The sequence below is a fragment of the Neomonachus schauinslandi genome, chromosome 2 (genome assembly GCF_002201575.2).
Source record: "Neomonachus schauinslandi chromosome 2, ASM220157v2, whole genome shotgun sequence".
In the NCBI taxonomy this organism is placed as follows: domain Eukaryota; kingdom Metazoa; phylum Chordata; class Mammalia; order Carnivora; family Phocidae; genus Neomonachus; species Neomonachus schauinslandi.
In genome coordinates this window covers 192188927-192216091 of record NC_058404.1, presented here as the reverse complement: position 1 = coordinate 192216091, position 27165 = coordinate 192188927, and the positions used below count along the sequence as shown (strand labels likewise).

The window sequence follows — 27165 nt, the reverse complement described above, 5'->3', positions numbered from 1 at the left end:
AGAGAGCTCATGCAAATTGCCCAAGGGTGCATGGCTGGGCAATGAAAACTTTGGCCTTCAAAGCCAGTGGTCTTACTCCATCAGCTGCCACAAAGAAATGTCAGTGGGAAGAGAGAAGATGTGGAGAGTCCTGCTAATTTAGACTGTGGTAACATTTCATTGCTTTTGTCCTTTTTGCCAAAACCACTATACTCAGCTTTCTTCCCAAGCACACTATGAGTCACTGTTGGATTTTCAGCTCTCTCTCCACTGGGATGGAGTCAGTGAGAATGTTGTTTTGGCTGGCAGGGGATGTGTATGCAAGTGGTACCACCTGCTGCTAAATCTTTGCCTTTGTTGGGTCTATTGTCACTCTTAACTCTGACACTGGCTCCTGTCCATGGTTCTCCTCCAGAATGCCTCAAATGTTTCCAGCAAGAAGCAAAGCAGAGAACAAGGGTCTTCTGTCATCCGGGTAAACATTTAGAAACACCGGGCAGTTGGAATAGAACTGAAATGCCCACAAAGAAGTGAGTTTAGGGGTTTTCAATAAATTTAAGTTATCATTATTATTATCATTATTATTATTATTTTATTTTTGTTATTATTATTATCACCACCATCATCACTATTTTTCTGCCTAGATAATGTCACACAGCCACTCTCAAAACCCTCAGGATAAAAAGTTTCATCACTAACTGGCCATGTTACCTCTGGCCTCCCTGAAACCAAAGACGGGCCCCTGGGTGGTTTTGAGGGGCCAAGTGGGCACAGAGAACACAGGACAGAAGATTCATCAGAGACCAGGAGCCAAAGCTGCAATAGCCAGAGCAGCAAAGATAATGCCAGCAATATTAACTCACCTAGTAGTTACTGAGTGCCTACTATGCTCTAGGCAACGTGGGACTCATTTTCTGTAGATTATTTCAATTAATCTTTACAACAATCATGGGAGCTAAGCAGTATTACTGTCCTCACATTAAACTAAAGGTTTGGGGCGCCTGGGTGGCTCAGTTGGTTAAGCGACTGCCTTCGGCTCAGGTCATGATCCTGGAGTCCCTGGATCGAGTCCCGCATCGGGCTCCCTGCTCAGCAGGGAGCCTGTGTCTCCCTCTGACCTTCCCCCCTCTCATGTGCTCTCTGTCTCTCTCATTCTCTCTGTCTCAGATATATAAATAAAATCTTTAAAAAAAAAAAAAAACTAAAGGTTTGATGGGGGGGTGTCAGAAAAATCTGAGTTTGAATGCCAAATCTATCACTTAGTAGCGGCATGACCTTTGCAAATTCTCTTATCTGGGCTCCTGACTTTCCGCATCTCTAATAAACAGATAATAATACCTACTTCACTAAGCGGTCAGGATTCTCTATAGCAGGTGTTTCATAAATGGGTGTTATTATTTGCTGCCTTCAAAATAGGAGTCCCCATAAATGATGTTGATCATTAGCCCCTTGAAGGACCTCCTCTGGGCTACCAGTTGCAACCCTTCCAATAGGTCCCTTGCCCTGGCCACTAACTAATGTCCTGGGAGGGAAGATATATACCTCTCAATGACCATCAGAGAAAGAGTGGCCCTATGTAGCCAGCTGGAAGGGAGAGGAGATGTTTTTGACTTCCAAGGTGTTCCAGGAATCCAAGAACAAGGTGGGTCTCACCATTCCAACCAAAGCCATCCCACATACCAGCAAATAATTCCTCTTCCCATTTGTGCTTCCTGTGATTTTTCCCTTGCATTTGCCCTGTGGCAAAGTTCTATCTAATGGATATTTCGGATCAAAAAAATTACAGAGTGGGTTTAACTATTGGAATGAATTTAAATAGGGAAGTGATATTATTCACTCATCTAGCAAATCTCTGTTTATCAAGTGCCCATTGTTTGGGTTCACTTTAGTAACACAGGAGAGCTTGGACTTGAAGGCAGAGATGGCAAGGCCAGAGAGAGCAGGTCAGAGGCTGTTGCAAGAGGTCAGGGGAGAGACAGGAAGGTAGGGGAACTACTCACATGGCTGTTGGACCTTACTGGTCAGTGGTTGCCTCCAGAACCCAATCAGCATTTAAGACTAAATTCCTTGCTCTTATTCTGGCATCTAATTAGAATAAGTCATTAATCCACCAGTATATAGTGAGCACCTTTAGATTCTATCCCTTGGCTGCCATGTGGGGGGCATAGGTGAGGAAGAGAGGGTTCTTGCCCCAGAGGAGCACGCTGTAAGGGGCGCATTCTCGTACCTGAGTCTTTATCGGGTATAACAGAAGCCTAGATTCCCCACAGAGACTGCAAGCCCCTTAAAAGTAGGGATTGGCTTCCCCACATTTATCGGGGCCCCAATGACTAGTACCCCTCTTCCCCTTCTAGAACTTTAGACAACTGAGAAATGAAACAAAAGGTTGTGGGCATCCACATTGTGGAAATAAATGAAGATGAACCAGATGAGAACAAGAAAAGGCTATTTATTCTGAACTTGCTATAGCAAGGGAGTGAGCCACCATCACTTGTATTTTGGCAGAGTCTCAAAGACAGGCAGAGGGGCAGGAAAGCTTTATAGTAGAAGAAACCAGGAGGCTGATTGGAGGCTGTTGGTTTAGGGAGGAGGAGGGTTTTGGAGTCCAGCTCTGCCCCTCACCAGCACTGCCAATGTGCCCCTAACTTCGGTCCCCTTGTGCACCATGAAGAAGTCCTAGCAGCCACCTCCTGGGGCTCATGGTAAAGAATAACCAAGAAATACATATAAAGTGCTTAGGACAGTGCCTTGGCACAATAAACGCTTGATAAATGGTAACTATTTTTTTATTTTTCATCATTCAAAGATGCGGCATCTCAGAAACAAGCTTAAGTGTCCATCGATGGATGAATGGATAGAGAAAATGTGGTATGTATATACAATGGAATATTATTCGGCCATAAAAAAGAAGGAAATCCTGCCATTTGCCACCACAAGCACGGACATTATGCTAAGTGAAATAAGTCAGACAGAGAAAGACAAATGCCATACGATCTCACTTATATGTGGAGTCTAAAAACAAAACCCAAACTCATCCTACAGAAAGCAGATTGGGAGTTTCGGAGGCTGGGGGTGGAGAGGATGGGTGACATACGTGAAGGGGACCAATGGGTACAAACATACAATTATAAAATAAATAAGTCCTGGGAGTGCCATGTACAGCACGGGGATTATAGTTGACACTGCACTGTACATCTAAAAGTTGCTAAGAGAGCAAATCTTAAAAGTTCTCCTGGCAAGAAAAAAAAAAATTGTAACTATGTGTGGTGATGGATGCTAATTACACTGTGTGACCATGTCACAACAGACACATATACTGAATCACTATGCTATGCACCTGCAACGGATATGATGCTATATGCCGATCATATGTCAGTGTTTAAAAAGAAAAAGAATGTGCACACACACAAAGATACAGCGGCTTTCATATGCCCCATATTTCTCAGGGAGGTGTACAAACTGAAGTTGGAACAACCTGGAGCATAGGAGTTGTGAAGCAGACACACAGAGGTTCTGCTCTCGTGGTCTGTCAGCCCGGTTGTCGCTGCTCAAGTTCTCCCTCCGCCTCTCTCGATGGACGGCACCACAGAGGGGATGGAAGCAGCAGTGCCCAGCCTTGCACACACCTACTGGGCTGACCTGCCCCATTCTGTGCCGAGGGACTCTGCAGCTCCCAAGGCAACTCAGATCACCCCGTTAGCCTCCACCTGCCAAGACTCCAGGATTACCTGACATTTTGAAAACAGCACTGGTTCTCCGGTGTTTGCTAAACAATCTCAGGACAGTTTGACGGGTTTTGTTAGTGAAAACCAAACACTGCAGCACCCGGCAGCAACAGGGCCCGTCCTGGACGTGCGGCGGCGTGGAAGACCAGCTCTGCGAGGCCTTCCCTACTGAGCTCACAGCTTCTTGGAATTTCTGTAACGGGTCATCAGAGAGCTCCCACTGCACTCTGAAAACGTCCCTGAAAAAGCTTGACAGCCCCATAAAATTACATTTCAGAACTTTTAGTGCACACTATGGCAGTCTGTGAGTAAAGTGCTTTTAAGACATTTTTGACTTATCTAAAATATGCTCGTTTTTGGTTAAGAAGTCTCAAGGGCCGATGGAGCTGCAGGGTGTCAATCACTCTGCTATTTGTTATCCAAGATGATAAAAATTCCAAAGTTTTCTGAAATATTTACGGAATAGATGATATGATGTGTGGAATTTGCTTCACAACATACCAAATGCAAGGGTTGGGGGGAAGGGAGCCTAAGCGAATAGGGCACCGAGGGAACAATATTCCCCTTGGGTAACTTGCAGTTGGCAGCCGGGTACCTGGGACATCAGTGTGCATCACTTTCATGTATGTTTGAAATGTTCTGCAAATTTGAAAACATTTCTTATGATTTAAAATATGAGAGGTGATATTTTGGACATCCGGGCAAGGATCGAGTATTATGGTTGGAAACAATGCTATTTGTTAATTCTCAATTATCCCCAGTAATGGATATTTCTATATATAAAGAATACTGCAGCGTCTTCTCCATGTGAAGTCAGGAATGAGGGCTTGATGAGAGGCTATGCTATGCAAGGAGTGACTCTTGAAAATCATACAGGGACCTGAGTTCTAATGCTAACATCATATGTAATTGTAAACTTTGGGCAAGTCACTTCTCACTGCATCTGTTTTCTGGTATGTAAAATGGGAAAATCAGGCTGATGCCCTCTGAGGGTCCTTCCTTCTCCAGTGGTGTGAAATTCTTGCTGGAATATGAACTCTGTGCACATCAGGGTCCTCTCTTCCTCTTTCAACTCTGATCCCCAGGGCCTGGGACAAGTCCTGACACACAGTAGGGGTCAATAACATTTCTTCATTCAGGGGCGCCTGGGTGGCTCAGTTGGTTAAGCAACTGCCTTCGGCTCAGGTCATGATCCTGGAGTCCCGGGATCAAGTCCCACATCAGGCTCCCTGCTCGGCGGGGAGTCTGCTTCTCCCTCTGACCCTCCCCCCCTCATGCTCTCTCTCTCTCTCTCAAATAAATAAATAAAATCTTAAAAAAAAATAATAACATGTGTTCATTCAACGAGTGAGTGAACTTGCAAACTAATTTTCTCACAAGAACTCTCTTCTTTCCCTACAATGAAAGGAACTGGGCTCAGAAACCACACTGAAAAGCCGGGAAAGCGGCCAACAGGCATCACCTCAATGTATACCATCCTCATTATTGTAACCTATCAGGGTTGAGAGATAGTTGACGGCCTGACTCATAAAATCCTGTTCACAGTCCTTCAGGGGATCCTATTATCCCAGGAAAAAGACTAGAACTTTCCATGGCCAGGAGAGCCATCCTCCCTCCAGGCTCATGCTCTCCTTTGCTCCTTCTCAATGGCCTTCTTTCAAAATTATCCTCTTCTACCGCAGGACCTTTGCACATGGCAATCCCTCAGCCTGAAAGTGTTTTCTCACAACCTCTTACTGGTTAATGTCAGCTCCTGTTTCATATTTCAGGCCAGATGCCATATCTCAAGGCAGGCCCTCTCAGCTATGTCACCCTGCTAGACACTCCTGAAACACCCCTCACCTTTCCTTCAGAACACTCTCTAGAGTTTAATGAATTTATCAGATGACCTTATCTGTCCTTGATATAGGTGAGAAACAACTTCACTCTTCTCCCATCACTTATTCTAGTCAAATTCTTTTGGATCCTTCTTCCTTGTCCTTTCATGACATCTCAGGCAAATTCCTTAACTTTCTGGTCATTTTCAATTACATGACCCAGTTTCATTATTTAATTGTGACTCATTTTCAGATATTAAAAAGACAATTCTAAATCATAACTTTCATTTCACATCCAAAATACAGCCTGTTCCCTTTTCCATGCCTTCAGCTCAGGATCTGCTATGGTTTTTCACTCTGCCCCCATCTCTTCTCCCTCCTTCCACTTTGAACATGTCTAGAGTCAGATTAGAGCATAAAAGAATTAGAAAAACATGATCAAAGTATTTTTGCTCAGTTTGTGCTATTTGCATGGTTCTCTCCTGCCACACACAGGTGTGCCTCATCTTCAAATGCCAGCTCTCTCTAGTTGAACATATTCCCAGGGTCATTAGAAACTTTCTGAGAGACCTCCATACTACACAGTTCCCTGAATGGGTGATTCACTCTTTGGTTGGTACTTTGCTTTGCCCCACACCGGCCTCAGCTTCTGCACTCAGTGATGTACTCAGTGACTTCTTACTGGCTACCTAGCTCTAGGAGGACTCTGTCCTGGCTTAAGCTCCCATCTAGATGGCCCAATCCCAGCTTCATCGCCAGGACCACCTGCCTCTTAGGAAACTCATGTACCTTTGTCTCTCTAATGGCTTCCCCTACACTGGCTCCCTTCTCTGACAGCCTTCTGCCTTTATAGAACTAGAATTCTCTAGTTTCTATGATCCCATAAGACATCAACCTCCAGGGGTGGGCCAAGCTCACCCAGAACCTGTTTATCACATGTCTCTGATCCTGTGAAAACTGCAAGCCTTTTAGCTTCACAGTTTAGTTAAACATCCAACTGGAGAATCAACAGCTTCTTTCTTGCAGGCACCTTTCACCCTATCAGTGATCTCTTGGCTGGAGAGTGGGTATCACTCTTCCCTTACCTCCCTCATAGGAAAGGAGGGGAGAACTCATCAGCACTCCCTTATCAGCTAACAGCTCTCTACTTTGAAGGCTCTGTCTCCAACCATTAATCATTTTTTAACTTCTAGTTTTCTTTTATGTGGATGGAAAGTAGATACTGGTCAGTGTCAGATCCAGCTGTTCTTAGCAAGCCTTAAATGGATGTGTGGACACTGATTGTCCATTATTCCTTGCTTTGAGTTCTAAGTTGAAACTCCAAGATGATGGGAAGTCCAAATTAACATCCTCTTAAACATAGTTCTGTGATTATTTAATGAATGTCTGTCTTCTCCACTAAACTTTTCCTCTATAAGGACTCTAGGTTTACTCTCCCTTGAATACCAAGACCAAGCATTCAGTAGCTAGCATATAATAACAGCTCAATAAATATGTGATGAGGTAATGAATAGAAGAACAAGAGGAAAAAGGGAGAAGACCAGATTTGTATGACTGGAACCCTGTGGTTTGGAAGAACTAACAAACAGGGCATCATTTGAACAAGAGAAGTTCAGACAAAGATTCCCAAAGCCTGGCTGTCCATCAGAATTACTCATAGAGGGGCGCCTGGGTGGCTCAGTCGTTAAGCGTCTGCCTTCAGCTCAGGTCATAATCCCAACGTCCTGGGATTGAGCCCCACATCAGGCTCCCTGCTCAGCGGGAAGCCTGCTTCTCTCTCTCCCACTCCCCCTGCTTGTGTTCCCTCTCCCACCGTGTCTCTCTCTGTCAAATAAATAAATAAAATCTTTTAAAAAAAAAAAGAATTACTCATAGACCTTCTGAAAAATACAACTGTTTTGACCTAATCTGCTGATATGCTGAACCAATAGACCTAATTGAGAATCCATGAGCTAAAGTGCATAAGAAAGGTTCAAATAATGTGCCAGGAGGGCTCAAGGGAAGATAAGACTGTACCTGATGGAGAGCATCAGGGAGACTTTCTGAAGCATCAAGGAGACTTTCTGGACAAAGCAATGGATAAGGTTAAAGAATGTGAGCAGATGAAGAAAGGGGCATGGGGAAGACACGGTTAGCAGGAACTTGCAAGCCAGAGGAGATGAAATAAGTAAGGCGCTGAGACAATAAAGAGATTAGATTCCAGACAGAATCTAGTGCTCCAGGGAGGAGGAGGAGTCAGGTGGGCATTCCACCTTCCTGAAAGCTCTTTGGATGCAGGAACCTGGTCTTGTAAAGTTAGCAACACCCTGGGGAGGTATATGGTATAGTGGTTGGGTGGGCCAACTGTGGATCAGACTGCCTACAGTCTTCATCTCTAAAAGAAGGATGATAAAATTATTCACCTCAACAGGATGTAATGTTGTAGCATATAAGTGCTCATTGTATATCAGCTAGAACCTTTTTTTAATAATTCTAGTACTTAGCAAAAAGGCCAATTCTGCACATATCTTCCCAACTTTGCATTTAGTCAAGCTCAGGTTGGTGGCTTGAAATTGGCCATGATGGGAGGTGTTTTTTGGTTTTTTTTTTAATCACTCATCATCAGGGAAATGCAAATCAAAACCACTATGAGACATCACCTTATACCTATCAGAATGGCTAAAATAAAAAAGACAGGAAATAACAAATGTTGGCAACGATGTGGAGAAAAAGGAACTGTCATGCACTGTTGGTGGGAATGTAAATTGGTGCAGCCACTGTGGAAAACAGTATGGAGGTCCTCAAAAAAATTAAAAATACCATATGATCCCATAATTCCACCACTGGTTATCTACCCAAAGAAAATAAAAATGTTAATTCAAAAAAATACATGCCCCCCCCCCATCAAGGGAGTATTTACACCAAAAAAAAAAAAAATGGCAAAACTACAAACCTAAACCTTTTTTTGAGAGCTGAACCAGCACACTGTTAAATGCTCTGTGGACGTTGATTGGATTGGTCTAGATTGAACTGACTTCAGCTGATAAGTGAGTTAAAAACAGGAAAACCAAAGCACAAGCTGAGAGGAAAAACTTCTCTGCGTAGGAAAGGCAGAGGAAGACCTTGGCTTTGGCATGACTGGCAGGTAAAAACAGAATCTGATTTTTTACTCTCAGCTAATACTCCCTGCAGCATATTATTTTACCCATCACTTTCACAATCTCTAAAAAAAGCATCAAAAAAGCTGAGTGAAATAGTCACTAACAAGCTTTAGCCCCATCAGAGCTCTGAATGCTGTAGGAGACAATTTCAAAGGCTAGTTCTCTTTGTGAAGAAGAATATGTCTGAGAAGATACAGATTATAATGAGTTATCTGAGATAAAAATAATTTTTAAAATCTAATATTGTAGAACAGAAAAAAATACCTTAATAATATGAGACTTTATCATCAAATATTAAAGGGAAATTAAGGAAGTTGTGAATGACACAGGAAAGCAAATATAAATACCCATAAATTGTATCAATACTCAGCCAAGGTAAGGCAGTAACGTAAGAATACACCTGTCTCTTTTGGATGTCAAGAAACTATTTCTAAGTTCTTTGACAGAGATTGTGCTATTTCAAAGAGTGAATGAGAAAAGCCCATTAAAAAGCCATCACTTTATATAAATAAATTAACACATCCGAAGGCTGAAACACCTGAAATTAAGCTTGTAAGGACTGGTGTTCTAGTTCAGCCTCTTAGAAGGGGAGATTCCTTGAAGTTAGAGAGTCAAGTCCAGCCCTACACATGACAAAGGGTTGATGTGTGATGTTCTACTGGTATTGAACTAATGGAAGCATTTTACCCCAGTGACCTGCTTTGCCTGTTTAAGTTCAATCTGGTCATGCCATTCTTTTCTTTCAGTGAATTGCTAGGATCCCATTTGCTTTTATTAGCATGTAGACTACTCAAGACCTCAATCCTCCCCTCCATGAACAACCTAAGAATTCTAGAGACTTGCTTGGTTCAAAGGAGTCATTCCTACTTCCAACCCAGGTAAAACATACAAAAAAAAAACCTTTGATTGCCCACCCTTCCAGTTGATTTAGCTGCCACCAAATGGTGACACAGTTAAACACTAGTCATGCACATTCCAGTAGATGCTTTTGTAGGGGATGCTCTTGCTGACTCCATATTACCCCCTTACTAAGTTCCAATATAATAATGCTTTTAATCCACCACTGTGTGTTTAACCACTGTCCCCCAAAGGATATCTGCTCTGACAGAATGAATGAAAGCAGACAAACTTGCAGGCTCATTCATATACTGTACCAAAGCCACCACCCCAAAATGCTTTTGGCCTTTTTGTCCAGATTCTCACTTACCTCCTGGTCAGTTTCATTCTGTGATCTACCGCGTCCTTTCTTGATGACCAGCTTTGAACCAGGCCAACCCTATAGTCCATGACTAATTTCCTTAAATTTGCATCATAGAGAGGAATTGGACCGTTGGTTCCTTCCTTCTAGAAGACCATTTAAGCAAATAATCTCAACACCTCTCTAGTCAAAAATCCCTGAGAGGAAAAACTTTCATTGAGCTGCTGCCAAGTGCCTCCTTATATGCACAGCTCTAAAAGAGTCACTTGAGTGACTTTTCTCAATAAATATCTCCTTCAAGGTGACTTGTATCTCTACCCATATGTATAGAAGGGACATTTTTTTACAAATTCAATCTCATCAGGCACAAGCACTTTGTTGGAGAATATTAAGAACTGTGAGAAAACTTAGAAATAATGAAAGATACCATTTCATTTTGAGGATGAGAAGACAAACCCGGGGACATCTGATTAAGATCATACTCTACAAAATGGTGGTTATCAGAGGAGGAGGAGGATAAAACTGAAGGTGTTTAAGGGTATTAACTTGTAACGAGCAGTAAATAAGCCCTAGAGATCTAAGGCACAATATAGTGAATATAGACAATACTATTGTACTATAACTATGTAATATGATGACAACAACAATCACATTCCAATATATAAATATATCAAGTGATATACCATACACCTTACACTGACAAAATGCTACATCTCAAATCTACTCAACTGAAAAAAAATCCTGCTCTAATTTAGCAAAAACCTGCTCACTTCTGTGCCCAGCATGTGGTTTTTACTACCTTATGATAGCATTCATATTTTGGACAGGCAACAAATTCAAAAGACTATTTCCTCCAGATGGGAGGGTGCATAGCTAGGGCAAAAATGAAGATTATCGGGATGGGGAGCCCATCCATCTTCTTGGTCAAATTTATCATCAATGTCTACTTCAATAACTTTGAAAATACTTCTTCCAATTAACATCCTCAAATGCTTGAGAAGAATGGTAGGGAAAGCAAGATAAAAACAAGATTTTTCAGTCACTGAATTTCCATAAATGACATCATGAATTATATATTGCTGTTGCTAAGGAGATTTGAGAAGTACGTATCAGAAGGAAACAAAGAAATTGATTGCACCGAAGATGAGTCGTCACAGGCTTTGGAGAACCATTCTGCCTTTTGAGTTGTTATGATCAGTTCTCTATAGTAACAAAGACATATCAGTCTTCCAAAAATACCCAATCATTTACCCATTCAGCAGAGAACAAAGAAAAGATCAGTGCAGTGCTCATAAGCCTCTTCCACTTCATAGCACATAGGATGAGGGGCCCCTTTCCCGCCATATTTACCAAGAATATTTACCACCTCTCCTTGTTTGTTCCATGAGACAACACCCAATCTCCAGAATTTGAAGATTCTACCTTGAAAATTCTCAAATAGGAAATAACTCTTTTCTCTAAGTTAACAACTAATTTCCAGTCAGTGAGTAATTTTTTTCCTGAAACTTCCACCCAGTGGAAAACAAATGAAGAGGGAAAAACTTAAGTAAACAAATCTGAAAAAGAGGCCACGACACACAGAGATGGAGGCACCTCTAAATTTCCCAGTAAAAGAAAGCAGGAGCTTAAGGTTTATCTCAAACAAAACCATAATTTTGACCAGCCCCTGATTGAGCCTCACCCCATGAATGACTTCCAGGGCCTTTGGCTCTTTGGGACTAAAGGAGAAAATTATTTTTAGCACAACTATTTGGAAACCTCTGAGAACTTGGATCTCTTTTTCTGTCTGGTACCAAAGCAAGTTTTTCGCTGAAGCTCTCATGAAAGATCCTCAGTCTCTTGTGGATTTAGAATCCTGGAGCAACCCACCAACCCAGAGCAAGGTATGGTGTTTACTCTTTTTATAGAACTTTGGCAAATGTAGATGCAGTGGGCCGTTTCATTACGGTAGCTTTCTGAGTTTATTAAACAGACAGCTCTGCTAGAAAATTCCACGAAACTGAAGGCCTGGGTTCAAATCTCTGGTCTGACATGAGCTGTGTGGCCATAGACAAGTTACCTGAGTTCTTGAGACATCAGTTCCCCGTCCGATCTACCCCAAAAGGGTCTTTTGGAAAGATGATACGGACTTAACATTGCTCCGTAGACTACAAAATGTTTGCCAAATGTCAGCATTTTTTTACTATTGTGCCATTGTGGCACTTTATATAAAGCAGCCAAAGCTTTGTAAATCACAAGCTGTTCTTTAAGGAGATATTGATGAATGAATATTTTCTTCATCCAACCTCTGTTGAGCCTCTACTGCAGACCAGTCTCGGTCCTAGAAATGTTGGTGGCACAGAGTTTATATTTTGGTGGAGAAAAAGCCAGTTAGATAGATAGCCATAACACAACGTGGGTGTGAGATGTTGCTTGCTGCATAGTGACAGAAGGGAAGGAATTCCATGGCCAGCAGGAGAGGCAGTTCCAAGGAGGGAGACTGGAGCCCCAAGGACAGAGCTGAGGAACCACACACCAGAGGCAGCTGGGACGTGAACACCTCAGGTCCCCACCCTGTCTTGCTCACTTCTAGAGCCACTCCTAGTGCAGCTAGAGAAGGATAGAGCCTGCTGTTGTGAAATCTCTTCCTCTGCAGGCCAAGGATATGTCATGCTTTGGCCACCCCTAGTTACCTATCTTTTTCCTAATGATTTCCAGGCAGAATACATTCTCAAGTCGAATTAATAATCAAGTCCAGCCCTTTGTCATGAAGTAATATTACAGTTCCCTCACATGATGTGGGAGAAAACAGGAGGGTTTGGAGACAAAAAGAGCTCAGTTCAAATCCTGCCTCTGCCATTTTACGGTTGTGTGAATGTGATCCCTCAAAGTCTCAATTTTCTTATTTGTAAAATGGAGATAGTATCGCCTACTGCATAAAAGCAGTGTAGCGATGAAGTAAACAATGTTTTAGAACACCCAGCACAGTCATAAAAATACTAGTAGGTTCCCTGCATCTCAAGTCATCTTATTTTGTTCACTTGGTATTTTGTATTGTGGGGAAATAGACATCACATATACTTTACCTTTGAAGCATACATTTCTGGGGCAGCAAGTATATTCACAGTGTTTTACAACCATCACACCACCGTGCGTTTCCAGAACTTTCTCATCTTCACCAACTGAAACTTCGCACTCATTAAACATGAACCTCCCACCCCACTCCCCAGCCCCTGGTAACCACCGCTTGACTTTCTGTCCCTATGATCTTGACTATTCTAGATACATCCATAGGTAAAAATCGTATAGTATTTGTCCTTTTGTGACCGGCCTATTTCACTTAGCAAAAAGTTCTCGAGATTCCTCCATGTTGTAGAATGGGTCGACATTCCCTTCCTTTTAATGGTTGAATAATATTCCATTTTATGTATATACCATATTGTGTTCATCTATTCATCTGTTGATCACTCTTGTGAAGATTGCTGCTATAAACATGGATGTACAAATATCTGAGTCCCTGTTTTCACTTCTTTTAGATATATACCCAGAAGTGCAACTGCTAGATCATACGGTAATTCTAGATTACATTTTTTAAGGAATTAATTTACCATTTTGCACAGCAGTGCCCCATTTTACATTCTACCAACTGCATTTTTTTCCAGCTTTATTGTGATAGAAGTGACATATAACATTGTATAAGTTGAAGTTCTACAATGTGAAGGTTTGATACCTGTATATATTGTGAAATGATTATTACAAGATTAGTTAACACCATCCATCACCTCGCATCATTATCATTTTTGTGTGCAGTAAGAATATGTTTTTGTGTGTAGTAATCATGTGCAGTAAGATCTATTCTCTTTCAAGTATACAAGAAGACAGTATTGTTAATTATAGACACCATGCTGCACATTAGATACCCAACACGTATTCAGCTTATAAGTGGAAGTTTGTATTATTTCAACAACATCTCCCCATTTCCCCCACCTGCCAGACCCTGACACCACCATTCTACTCTCTGTTTCTATGAGTTCAGTGTTCTAGATTCCACATATAAGTTAGATCATACGTAGTATTTGTCTTTCTCTGACTTATTTCACATAGTATAATGCTTTTAAGGTTCATCCATGATGTCACAAATGGCAGGATTTCTTTCTTTTTATGGCTGAATAATATTCCATTGTATATATACCACATTTTCCTTATTCATTTGTCAATGGACATTTAGTTTGCTTCCATGTCGTGGCTATTGTGAATAATGCTGCAATAAATGTGGGACTGCAGACAGCTCTTTGAGATCCTGTTTTCATTTCCTTTGGATATGTATGCGGAAGTGGGTTTCCTGGATCATGTGGTAGTTTTACTTTTAATTTTTTGAGAAATCTCCATATTGTTTTCCATAGTGGCTATGCCAATTTACATTCTCACCAGCAGTGCACAAAGGTTCCCTTTTCTTCATATCCTCAGCAAAACTTGTTATCCCTTCTTTTTGTTGATAACCATTCTGACAAATGTAAGGTGATATTTCATTGTGGTTTTGATTTGCATTCCCCTGATGACTAATGATGTTGAGCATCTTTCATGTACCTGTTGGCCATTTATATGTTTTCTTTGGGAAAATGTCTATTCAGATCTTTTGTCCGTTTCTAATCAGATTATTTGGTTTTTCCTGTTGAGTTGTATGAGTTCCTTTTATATTTTGGATATTAACTTTCATTAACATGGTTTGCAGTTTTTTTCTCTCATTCTGTAGATTGCTTTTTCATTTTGTTGAAAGTTTCTTTTCCTATGCAGAAGCTTTTTAGTTGGATGTAGTACCACTTGTTTGTTTTTGCTTTGTTGCTTGTGTTTTGTTGTCATATCCAAAAATACTGTTGCCAAGACCAATGTCAAGGATCTTTTTCCCTATGTTTTATTCTAGAGGTTTTATGGTTTTAGGTCTTATATTTAAATCTTTAATCCATTTCAAGTTGATCTTTTGAGGGGTGTAAGTTAGGGATCCAATTTCATTCTTTTGCATGTAAATATCATTGTCCCAGCACCATTTTACTGAAGAGACTATTCTTTCCCCATGAAGGAAGTATTCTTGGCTTCCTTGTCAAATATTAGTTGACTGTATATACATGGGTTTATTTTACTTTTTAAAAAAAGGAATCTCAATCTGTGGGTGCATTGTCTAAAAGTTCAATATTTGCAGTGATTTATTCAGTATTTCTCCAAGTATTTTTCATGGCTCGTTTGGCAAGAACAAAGAGTTCTATCGCTAAAAATCTTACAAAACACTATATACGACATTCATGCTTTACAAATTCAAAATACACATTAACATAAAGCCTGTGAAATCTAAATTACCACAAAGTAAAAAGAGGTTTAAAAAACTAAAAACCTGTTACTTTGTAATCCCTACAGAAAAATAGGATACATTAACATCCCAGGACAGCTCTGTTCAAGATTAACAATATTTCCAGAGCTTTGATTTTCTCACTCCAAAAGAGAGTGATGTTGGAAAAAATACATTTTAACACATATTCTACATAAATTTGCATATTCAATGCAATCCTTCAAAATATTTTGTATGAAGAGTAACTGCAAATGTGTATGAGGTTTCTTTTTTGTAGTTTTGAAAACGATTTAAAATTGGATTATAGTGTACATTGAGTTGTATACTTCAAACTGGCCAAATTTATGGTGTGTAAATTAAATCTCAATAAAGAGATTTTTTCAAAAATATTGTAATGTTTATAAAGCCGTGACCCGCATAGTTCAGTCCCAGCCAAAATAACCAAGTTCACTGCAAACCAGTGGGAAAATGGGTGAAGGATGGATTATTCAATATAAGGGTGTTGAAAATATACAGTTGGATCCCTATCTCACACTTGTTATCAGAAACATTCTAGGGGCACCTGGGTGGCAGAGTTAAGTGTCCAACTCTTGGTTTCACCTCAGGTCATGATCTCAGGGTGGTGAGATTGAGCCCTGCATCAGGCTCCACGCTCAGTGCAGAGTCTGCTTAAGATTCTCTCTCTCGGGCGCCTGGGTGGCTCAGTTGGTTGAGCGACTGCCTTCGGCTCAGGTCATGATCCTGGAGTCCCGGGATCGAGTCCCGCATCGGGCTCCCTGCTCGGCAGGGAGTCTGCTTCTCCCTCTGACCCTCCTCCCTCTCATGCTCTCTGTCTCTCATTCTCTCTCTCTAAAATAAAAAAAAAAAAAATTATTCATACAAAAAGCAATCCAAAAAAAAGATTCTCTCTCTCTCCTTCTCGCTCTCAAATAAATAAATAAATATTCAACCGAAAAAAATAAAAAAGAGGGGCGCCTGGGTGGCTCAGTCAGTTAAGTGGCTGCCTTTGGCTCAGGTCATGATCCCAGGGTCCTGGGATCAAGCCCCGCATTGGGCTCCCTGCTCAGCGGAGAGCCTCCTTTCCCTCTCCCTCTGTCTGCCACTCTGCCTACTTGTGCTCTCTCTCTCTCTCTCTGTTAAATAAATAAATAAAAATCTTTTTAAAAAAAGAAAGAAACATTCTAATGGGTCAAATATTAAATGTGAACAAATGAAACAACAAAAGAACTGAAAGTGGGAAAAATCTTTTTATTATCTTGAAGTGAGGAAGGCCTTTTAAAAACAATAAATTGAACTTCAAGAATGTTGGGTTTTTTTAAATATTTTATTTATTTATTTGAGAGCAAGAGCATGAGAGAGAGAACACGAGAGAAAGAGAGAGCCTAAGTTGGGAGGGAGGGACAGAGGACGAGGGAGAAGGAGAAGCAGATTCCCTGCTGAGCAGGGACCCCCCCCCCCACCTTGACATGGAGCTCAGTCCCAGGACCTGAGCCAAAGGCAGAGGCTTAACCGACTGAGCCACCCAGGTGTCCCAGGAATGTTTTTATGATAAAAATATTCTTAAATGCTTTGAATAAAATGAAAAGGCAAACTGGGAAAAGCTATTTGCTGCTCATATCATAAACTATGTACAGTGTATAGATAGATAGATAGATAGATAGATAGATAGATAGATAGAGAGAGAGAGAGAGAGAGATAAGAGAAAATCTCTTAGCTACCTGAAAAGGCTAGGTACAGAAAGTTGCATATAGTGTGCCAACATGGAAGAAGGACATACAATAAACTAGCAACAGTGATTGCCTCTAGAGAGGGAAACTGCATGTCTGGAAGACTGGGAAGAGGGAGAAGAGATTTACTTTCATTGCATACAATTTTTTAATTTTATAAATGTGCATGTTCTATGTATACCAAAAAAAAGTAAATATTTAAAATACTTCTAAATACTCTAGACTATGCAAAATTAAAACAACTCAAGTCTTTTGTTTGTATTTTTCAAACACGGTGAAAGGGACCCACAAACCTCCAGAATATTTCTTTAAGTCTCTCTTTTCTCCTTCCCTTGTAATAGACTCATAGTCCATTCTCTCTGGTTCTTCATCTTGTTTTTCATAAAACTCAGAACTGCCCCCCAAAAAAATCTCCTTCCTTGCCCACAACCTGAGTTTTTTGTGCCAAACACTGTTCTAGATGGTTGTAGAAGTCAATGACTAAGACAAAGTCCCTGACCCTCATGGAGATTACATCCTATCAGATGGAGATATACAATATTTTTAAAGCATAATAAAGGTAATAATAATCTAGTAAGTTAGAGGTGTTGAGTACAACGAAGAAGAGAAAACAGTACAGCAGAATGGGGGAGTGGTCAGGAGGTATGAAAGGCGATTGCAATGTTAAATATAGTGTAAGAATTGGCGTCAGGGAGAGGGTGGTATTTGAGCAGACTCACACAGGGAGATGAGAGAGTGAGACATGTAGACACCTTGGGGCAGAGAGTTCTAGACAGAGGGAAGAGACAGTATGAATGCCTTAAGGCAGAACATATCTCACTCTCTCATCTGAATTCAGTCACTCTGAATTCCTTGGTGTTTCTCAAAGCGACTGGAGCTGGAGAGTGGGAAGGAGAGAAGAGGAAGATGAAGTCAGAGAAGTTAGGAGGTTGGGTGTCCAATCAAGGAGAGCCTTGAAGACCATGTACCGTAAGGCTTTTGACTTTTAAGTAAAATGAAGAACCATTACAGGGTGATGCCACTGTAGTTTTCCATCATACCCCGCACCCCTTTGTTATCCTAGTAAATTGAATCCCAAGACTCAAGTGGCCACTTACCACCATGCTGTCGTCATGCATCAGGCACCACATCATGTTGGTGTTCCAATGAGGATGGTCAATGGATAATCATTTTGAGTGCCTTTCAAAAATTCTAACTGGGTGGGATGGGGGGTTGGGGAGGGGAGATGGGTGGCTCAGTCGGTTGTGCATCCAACTCTTGATTTTGGCTGGGGTCATGATCTCAGGGTTGTGAGATGGAGCCCTGCTCTGAGCGTAGAGCCTGCTTAAGATTCTCTCTCCCTCCCCCTCTGCCCCTCCTCTTGTCCCCTCCCTACCTAAAAAAAAAAAAAATTCTAACTGGGGATGCTTCCAGCATTTAGACTACAGCACAGACAATATTCTAATGCATTTGTCAATGAAAGGCAAACCATTTGTTCAATGAATACATCTGTTTCAGTTGTGTTCATTTTTACCTTCTTTGAGCACATTTTTGCCTGGCTATTGGAAATATTAATATCCTTCCAAGCACATCTTTAAAATTTCTGCTTCTTCTACCCACCATAACCTGGACCCTTACCACAAGCTTCTCTGTAGACTGATCCCCCACTATTGGCATGTTTGTGTTTTCAGCATCCACCAGTGTCTGAGATGTCACTGCCCAAAGTACCTTCTCTCCACATAATTTCAAGTCCCTTGTAGAACCAAATCCTGACCTTGGCTACAGGATCACATTCCATGTCTCTTTAAACACCTTTTTATGAGTATCTCCTATGAGCATGTTCTTCTCTTTCAAATTCCTCCTCAAAACCTCCTTTAATCAGTTTTTTACAAGAAAAAGCTAGCAATTTAATCACTGTAGTTTGTTTTAACTGTGGCAAGGGTATGGATAGAATGTTCTTTCCTTTTTTTTTTCATCCGGAACACCCTTGAAAGGGCTGGTATCTTTATGAGATCCTCTGGGCGTCTCAGAAAGTGCCTTAATCCCAGTTGAGCAATGGAATCAGTAATTTTGAGTTTGTGCCATGTTATAGCAGACAGAACACTGCAAAAATGTTCTCCTGGAGTTGAGGGTGGGGGAACGTGCAGGGAGAGACACTGGTGACATGGAGATTTAGTCAAGGATACAGAGCCTATATTTGGGTAAGTTGCCTCAGTTTTTCACTAATAAGATTTCTAGGAATCAGGTTTATTTTGAACCACATGTGCACACTGTGCCTTTCTCAGTTTGTCATTCCTATGCTCTGGCAAATTTCTAGGTCTAATTCCAAGATGTTGCAATTTCCCCATGGGTATCATAAACCAGGTGCAGTGTGCCTGGTTGATTTTCTGATGTGGCTGTCAAAAAGCAAGGAAACTCCATCCGATTTTTTTTTCACATTTTATGATTATTTCCTTTGGGCGAGTATATGCCAGGCATATACATCAAGTGTTGTTGAGATTTCTTATTAAAGCACAGGTCCAACTATCCAAAAACTATTAATTTACACTGCCCTAAAACCATGTGTATACATTGTCCCATCCAAAAAGCTGCTAATCCTAAGGACCATTTAGCCTAGAAAATCAGGTGTTCCAGCCTATACTACCCACCCCTCAGCTTATATGCCAAATGTCATGCTAATAAATGATCCGTCATTCTCAGGATCTTATTTGTGGAGGGAAAAACCAAGTCCTATTAAACCATAGCTGAAGAGACCTGTTGTCTGCTTCCCTAGAAGCACGTGACACCATGCATGGTTTAATTTCACTCAGCTCTTTAATTGAGCCTTGGTGCTAACACTTAATGGTTCACCAGGGCATTGTATCCTGCAGATTTTAAATTAAAGTTTGAGACCTCCCTGCAGGACATGCACAGTACTCCAATAATCGGTTTTACACATGATTATCAAGTGAAAAATATGGTTTTCCTGAGAATGCCTCTTCTTTTCTCCGGCTTTAAAAAGCCCATAAATTCTAAGGGAATGATCATGGATGCACGCAAAGACTAGATATACCAATGTCTAGTATAGTGTTTATATTGGCAGAAAACTGGAAGGAAATATCTACAACAGAGAATCATGTCCATAAAGGATAATGGAGGAAAATGCAACATTTTTTTAATGTTATGAATAATTTTTGACATGGGAAGATGCTCGTGATATACTGTTAAGTGAAAAAGGTTGAAAAAATACAAGAGTGGCATAATATCTCTTTCCTCCACAGCATAGAAAGACCAGAAGGATGTGTGTATCAAAATGTAAATTATAATTATCTCTAGTGGTGAGAATAATGTTAATGTTTATCTTATTCATAAGCATTCCTAATTTTCTAAAAATAATGCATTATTTTTGCAAAAAGAAAGCATTATTTTTCAAAATCTGTCATTGACCCTACAGGAAAAAAAAAATGGAACAAGTGGCTTTATTTTGAAATTGTTTAAATCAATCCTTCATCTCCACCAACCCTTCTGTGGGGTACTGAGATCTCTCTATAAGTAATGTGTTAATAGTTTCCAAGGGAATTATGAGAGTAACCTGGGGTTTTATACACGCATGGAGAGGTGAGCACTGCAGTGAGTGACTGCAGATGCCCATTCTCGTGTTCATTTATGCCAAAACTCCCACCAAGGGTGCACTTATGTCCCTGTGTTTCTCTTCCAGAGCCAAAGATGTTTATCTTGCTCTATGTTACAAGTTTTGCCATTTGTGCCAGTGGACAGCCTCGGGGTAATCAGTTCAAAGGAGAGAGCTACTCCCCAAGATATATCTGTAGCATCCCTGGCTTACCTGGACCTCCAGGACCCCCTGGAGCAAATGGTTCCCCGGGGCCCCATGGTCGGATCGGCCTTCCAGGACGAGATGGTAGAGACGGCAGGAAAGGAGAGAAAGGTGAAAAGGGGGCTGCAGGTAATGAACAATGAAGTTCCCTAAACTCTGCTCCTCTGTGCTCAGTGGGGAGTCTGCTTGGGATTCTCTCTCTCTCTCTCCTCTCCCTCTGCCGCTCCCCCCGCTCATGCTCACACACTCTCTCTCTCAAATAAATAAATATATCTTTAAAAATAAACGAATAAATAAACACCTCTGGTTCACCCCCACCTTAAACTGTTCCGTTCTTTGTTGCCTTTTCTAATAAGAATTGCTCCTGAAATCCCTTCTCTACTTCACTTTCCTTAATCATAATTAATACTGAGCCCTCACTATGCCTTAGATACTGCTCGAGAAACTCTTTACGTGCAACCTTATTTTATTGTAATGACAACTCTTTCAGTGATGCCATTTTACAGATGAGAACACAGAGCAATAACATGGTTAAATTAATTACTGCAGAGGGAAGTTCACTGCTAGTGAACAGCAGAGCTGGATTCAAACACTGATACCCAAGACCACAGGGCAGTCACAACTAGCAGGCAATGTCTGCATGCGCAAGGGCATGGATGGATAGCAGACAGATGGACAAGGAAGGGAAATGGACAGACAAAGCAGAGGTAGGAATCAGGAACCAAAAGCACATGTGCTATCCTGCTCTGCGCTAATATCCAGAGCAGAGTTACATGAAAGACTTCTAGATTTTACTTTTCAGAGATGAAATGACAATAGTACTGTATAGCCCACCTTTCCTGGCTCATCTCTTTCCCACCTGTCCTGTAACAGCTGAAAAAGGTAGATTCTTATAGCTCTTTACAGCAACACAATTGCCCTCTACCACTTCAGTAATTTTTACTTTTTCTCCACAAATAAGTTGGGCCAGGAAGATTGCCAGACCCTGCGATCCTTCAGAGTAAACCGAACTGAAATTCTAGAGAAGCCAGGTTAACTCTAAAAGAGGAAGTGATTTGGCATCAATCTTTGAAAACAAGTTTCTGAGTCTAAAGCCTTGGACAAAAGATAGGAAGAGAAAAGTTAATCCGTTCTAAGAAATAAGTCTCTATCTAGTCATTGCACCTGATTTACTGGTGTTACGTGAAACAGTAGCACAATATATATGCAATTTACCGGATAATAATTCATTTCTGAATTTGTCACACAGAAAGTACTTGGAAAATTGGTAGCTACCAAATGTGTATGAATATTGCTCAATATTAGATAAAAAATCTTTAGGTAAAGGTTCAACATCTTATCTATGGTAACACCTATGAGTATAACTTAACTGTTGTGTCATGATCATGAGTAGCCTTGAAATCCTGTAAGAACACCAGGATCAGAGTTACATATGACCAACACTTTTAGTTTACTGTGTCTGGAAGCAATAATGTAGTGCTTACCCAAGTAGACAACGGAGTCCGTAGGATTTAGGCTCAAATCTTGGCTCCTTCAATTACTAACTTAGTATCCTTGGGCAAATAGCCACTTTTAGCCTCAGTTCCCTCATTTGTAAATTGGAAGTAGTAAGGCCGATTGTGATGATTAAGCACAATAATACATGCAAAACACTTGGTAGAAAAGCTGCCATGTGGTAAGCACTCAGGAAATGTTAGCTGTCGTTACATATCACACAACGTTCTGCAAACGTGAGTCATAGCTAAGTTCCTGAATATGCAAAGTCATATAATAAACTAGAAATGAGTGATGGGTTTCATGAGGTAGTTCTAGTGTCATTTAAAAATAGGTATGTGGCTATGCATTCAGATTAAATTGAATGTTCATAATTGCTACAATTTTAACCATACGAGGCTGGCTACAGCCCCATATTCATCTATCCACCCATGCATTATTCTTCAACAAGATTCTTGTGTACATATTGCTATCTGGTATTATTCTATACCAGTGTTTCTCAACCTCCACCCTAATGACATTTGGGGCCAAATAATAAGTTATGTAGGATGGATATCCTGTGCATTGTAGGACAATGCCAATATAGAAACATATAATTATAATATTCATCATCCTCATCATCATGGCCATTTATTAAGAACTGTGTCAGGAATTTTACATTTAGTACTTAATGTCTACCATAACCCTGTTAGAAGTCTTTATAATCAACAATAATAATAATGTTACAGTGAAAATATTTAAATTAAAAAATAAAATGACTTCCCAACCTGAGATGACTTAAATCCAATATACACAAATACACATACAAGAATCTGTAACAGCCAAGAAATGTAGGAATGCCTTTGTGACCAATGAAGAAAAATACACCCCATTTACAAACAACAGTAACGGAGCTCTGCAGCTTTGGGGACAAGCTTTTAATGCAGCTGGAACTGGACACAACATGGGTGGTACCCTTTGATTCTCCTGTCCCCTTGAATGACACCACATATGTTTTCTCATTCATGTACCCTTGGTAAACATGCCCATTACATGCATCCAACCAAGTGCAAACAGAATCAAGCATAGTTTTGTCCAACTTCTCTACTTTAAATTACAAGTACAGAATTTGTTATACCAAATTAGAAATTTTCTGTTAAACATATCTGCCTCCCTCTCTGGTCTATAGCAATTACTCTTATAGCATAATCCCACCATTTAATTTAATCTGAATGCACAACCCTATAGATATCTTCAAATAACACCAGAACCACCTCATGAAAGAGATCATTCTAGTTTATTGTATGGCTTTAGAGATTGATGAACTTAGCTATGACCCCTATTTGCAGATCACAGTATAATACATAGTAACAGCTAGCTTGAGGGTGGAACAGGTGTCATTCATGTCAAGGTCCCACTCAGCCCATAGCATAGTGCCTGGCATTTAGTGGATGGTCAATCAATATTACATGATTTAGATGTATGTATTCATGCACACATAAATCCATGGATGGATGGATGGATGGATGGATGGGAGAAAGAAATAGCATTGAAGAAGAAATCTTTGTAAGCCCATTTTCTAGAGAACTAAGAAGAAATCCTTAGTCAGTACCTAAGTGTAGACTAACCACTATTCCATAATTCTCCTCTTTACCCAAGCATATGTCTAACTGAATAGGAAGAGGGAGAGTGATGTATCCCTTCTTTCCATTATTCATTAACTGGCCCTTAGCACAACTGTAAATCCTTCATGCAAACAGGAAGAATTACTTCAAGTTATTATAGTTAATCCTTCATTTTCTATGTCAATGACCATAGAAAATCCAAACGCTGAGATTGGACTTAAATCCAATTCTTCATATTGCAAGTGGAGTATTTGAAACACAGACAAGAAGTGACTTGCCAAAAGTCATAGAGGCAGGAGGACTGGGGTACATAATGAAATTTAATAGTCAAAATTGTTGCTGATGCCAAAAAGTTTTTTTATTAATATGTCAAAGATCACTCATGGAGACAGCAAAAGTTAAGCTCCTATTGAAAATAAAAATAACAATTTAGAAGTTGTGGTCCTTAATTCACAAGTAAATTTAACAGTAAAATAGTATTCATATTTTATTTCTACCAAAAAGAAGCAAAAGATCAGACTATTATGGCCTTATTTCAAGAAATATACCAGAGTATATTCTGGCTGGGACCAGTGGAATTTCAGCTTCACAACAAAAGCCACCTAGAGCTTGAGGACAGTTCTGTGATCAGTATTAACACTGATCCCATCACGAAAAAAAGGTTTCATTCATTATTAGAATCTTCTGTGCATCATAAATTGTTAAACAGCCTCTTTCCAAAATTATTAAAACAAAATACTGTATGTTTTAAGGGTAAAGCATTAATTCTCCTCAAATTTACATTATCCAGAACATTTCATTCCTACATTTGCCAAATCACTGAAAAATAATTAAGCTCGTACACTGATATACATGTAATATTAAAATAAAAGAATATTTTCTTTTATTTGAGCACTATCAAGATAAAAAGGCTTAGCTTAATAAAAGTTCCTGAGAACAAATACATAGTTAAGAGTGAAACTACACAGTATATCAGTAAAATACTTTCCCTGACTACAAAAGTACATCATAAATTACCAATAATTTGGATACTTTTTGAGGGTATATCATTATACAAGCATTATTTATGTAATGGATTTGACCATAAAAATTAAATGACATTTTCATGCTTTGTTATTATATATACATGGTTTAAAAATTAAATAGATGTTGCTTATCCCTTTCAACCAATGATCACAATTTCTCTTCATTTAGCCTATGGTTGATCTGTAGTTATAAAGATTTGGACAAACAGAAAATATTTCACTGTGGTGATTTTGAATTTGTTGAAATCCTTTCACAGATATTATGTCTTTTCTATATATAAGGAGACCCAGAGAAATTAAGGGACTTGCCTAAAATGATACAACCATTTAGCTGCAGAGCCAAACAGAATTTAGGATTCTTGATTCCAGCCCCACAGGTAAGAGGCACTTTGATGAAGGGGAAGCATCATTACACTAGGACTTGGATTCCAGTCCTAGCCTTGCTACAGAAGCGAGTTTCTTCACCTTTCTGGGACTGTTTTGTCCTCCAAAAAAGAACTACTACACAGTGGTGGCCGTCACAGTTGTTTGGTTATTGTAGCATATTGAGCCCTCACTATGTGCCAGGTGCACTTTACAATGTACACTCTAGCCCCTGACCCAGAGGGATGCTCAGGCTCCAGAGTCAGGCAGGCATGAGTTCAGGTCACAGCTCCATCACTTACTAGCTATTCTCTTGAGCAAACTAACTTCTCTGTGGCTCAATCTCCCCATCTGCAATGGAAACAATAACAATTTCCTAATCCATAAAGTTGTTTCAAGACCTAAAGAAGACAATGCCTGTGAATAAAGTGCTGTCCCTGGTACATAGTAAATGTTGAATAAATATGAGCTAATCTAATTTTCATTAATTCTTGTATTATTAATACCAATAGAAGTAGGATGGGGCATAAGACAAAATAGCCTCTAAGGATTCATCTGGTTCTGTCTGCCCCCATGACCTCACTCTGGGGAATAGTATCATTATGCTCATTGAATTTCTCCTGTAGTGACAAATACTATATGTGACTGATTTTGTTGCAAATGATCCACCATCAAAATAACATTTCAATGATTTCTCATGCACTCAGGAAAACTAACCTGTAATTCTGATGACAATTTTCTATTTCTGTTTTAATGCATCAGTGATTTTTTTTTTAAAGGTGCGTTAGTATTTAGTAGTGTACTGTTGAAAGTTGATTGGAGAAACACATTTAGGGGGTGCTGGCACTATGTGGGGCATGCTATTTGTGACTGTACATTTGGAGGAACCATTAATTAAACTGTAAACTCTTTTTAAAGGTTTGAGAGGTAAGACTGGACCACTGGGCCTTGCTGGAGAGAAAGGGGACCAAGGAGAGATTGGGAAGAAAGGACCCATGGGACCAGAGGGAGAAAAAGGAGAAGTGGGTCCAGTTGGGCCTCCTGGAGCAAAGGGGGACAGAGGAGAGCAAGGGGACCCAGGGCTGCCTGGAGTTTGTAGATGTGGAAGCATTGTACTCAAATCTGCCTTTTCTGTTGGCATCACGACCAGCTACCCAGAAGAAAGGCTACCAATTATATTTAACAAGGTCCTCTTTAATGAGGGAGAGCATTACAACCCTGCAACAGGGAAGTTCATCTGTGCCTTCCCAGGGATCTATTACTTTTCTTATGATATCACATTGGCAAATAAGCATCTGGCAATCGGGCTGGTCCACAATGGGCAGTACCGGATAAAGACCTTCGACGCCAACACAGGGAACCATGATGTGGCTTCGGGGTCCACAGTCATCTATCTGCAGCCAGAAGATGAAGTCTGGCTGGAGATCTTCTTCACTGACCAGAATGGCCTCTTCTCAGACCCAGGTTGGGCAGACAGCTTGTTCTCCGGATTTCTCCTATATGTTGACACAGATTATCTAGATTCCATATCAGAAGATGATGAGCTGTGATCAGGACTCATGTCCTGAATGTTCCAAGATTCTTGTGGCAGACACTTTGATTTAATCTGGGGCCCTAGACGGTGGAGCAAGCAGAAACAAGATCCAAAGAGACTCCCACTCAGATTCCAAAGCACTTACAGAGAATTCTAGCAGCATCTATTAAAACAAGCTGAACCACCAAATGGTTGAAACCACACCAAAATGAATTCTATAAAACAATAAGCCCAGATAAGAATCCTCTCGAAAGCGATGTTCATAAATATTTAAACAAATTAAAGACAATGTTAACAAATTTTCTATTAAACTCCCTGAGTGATAAAATCAGCTGGCAATGATATTGTCTCATTAAATCTTCATAAAGTTACATTTTTGCTTGCTACTTAAGAGAATCATAACACCCTAGACAAAGTCTTTAACAATTCTCAAAAGGCAAAAACTA

General features: G+C 40.2%; 1 protein-coding gene across 1 annotated transcript; it reads left to right on the top strand.

Annotated features, from left to right (window-relative positions):
• Window positions 1–480: 480 nt before the first annotated feature.
• On the top strand, window positions 481–27107 carry C1QTNF7 (C1q and TNF related 7). Its single transcript, XM_021679381.1, has 3 exons — window positions 481–509; window positions 20583–20828; window positions 26104–27107. Exons 2-3 carry the CDS (start codon window positions 20591–20593, stop codon window positions 26733–26735), a joined length of 870 nt encoding a protein of 289 aa, XP_021535056.1. The 5' UTR covers window positions 481–509; window positions 20583–20590; the 3' UTR covers window positions 26736–27107.
• The last annotated feature ends 58 nt before the right edge of the window (window positions 27108–27165 follow it).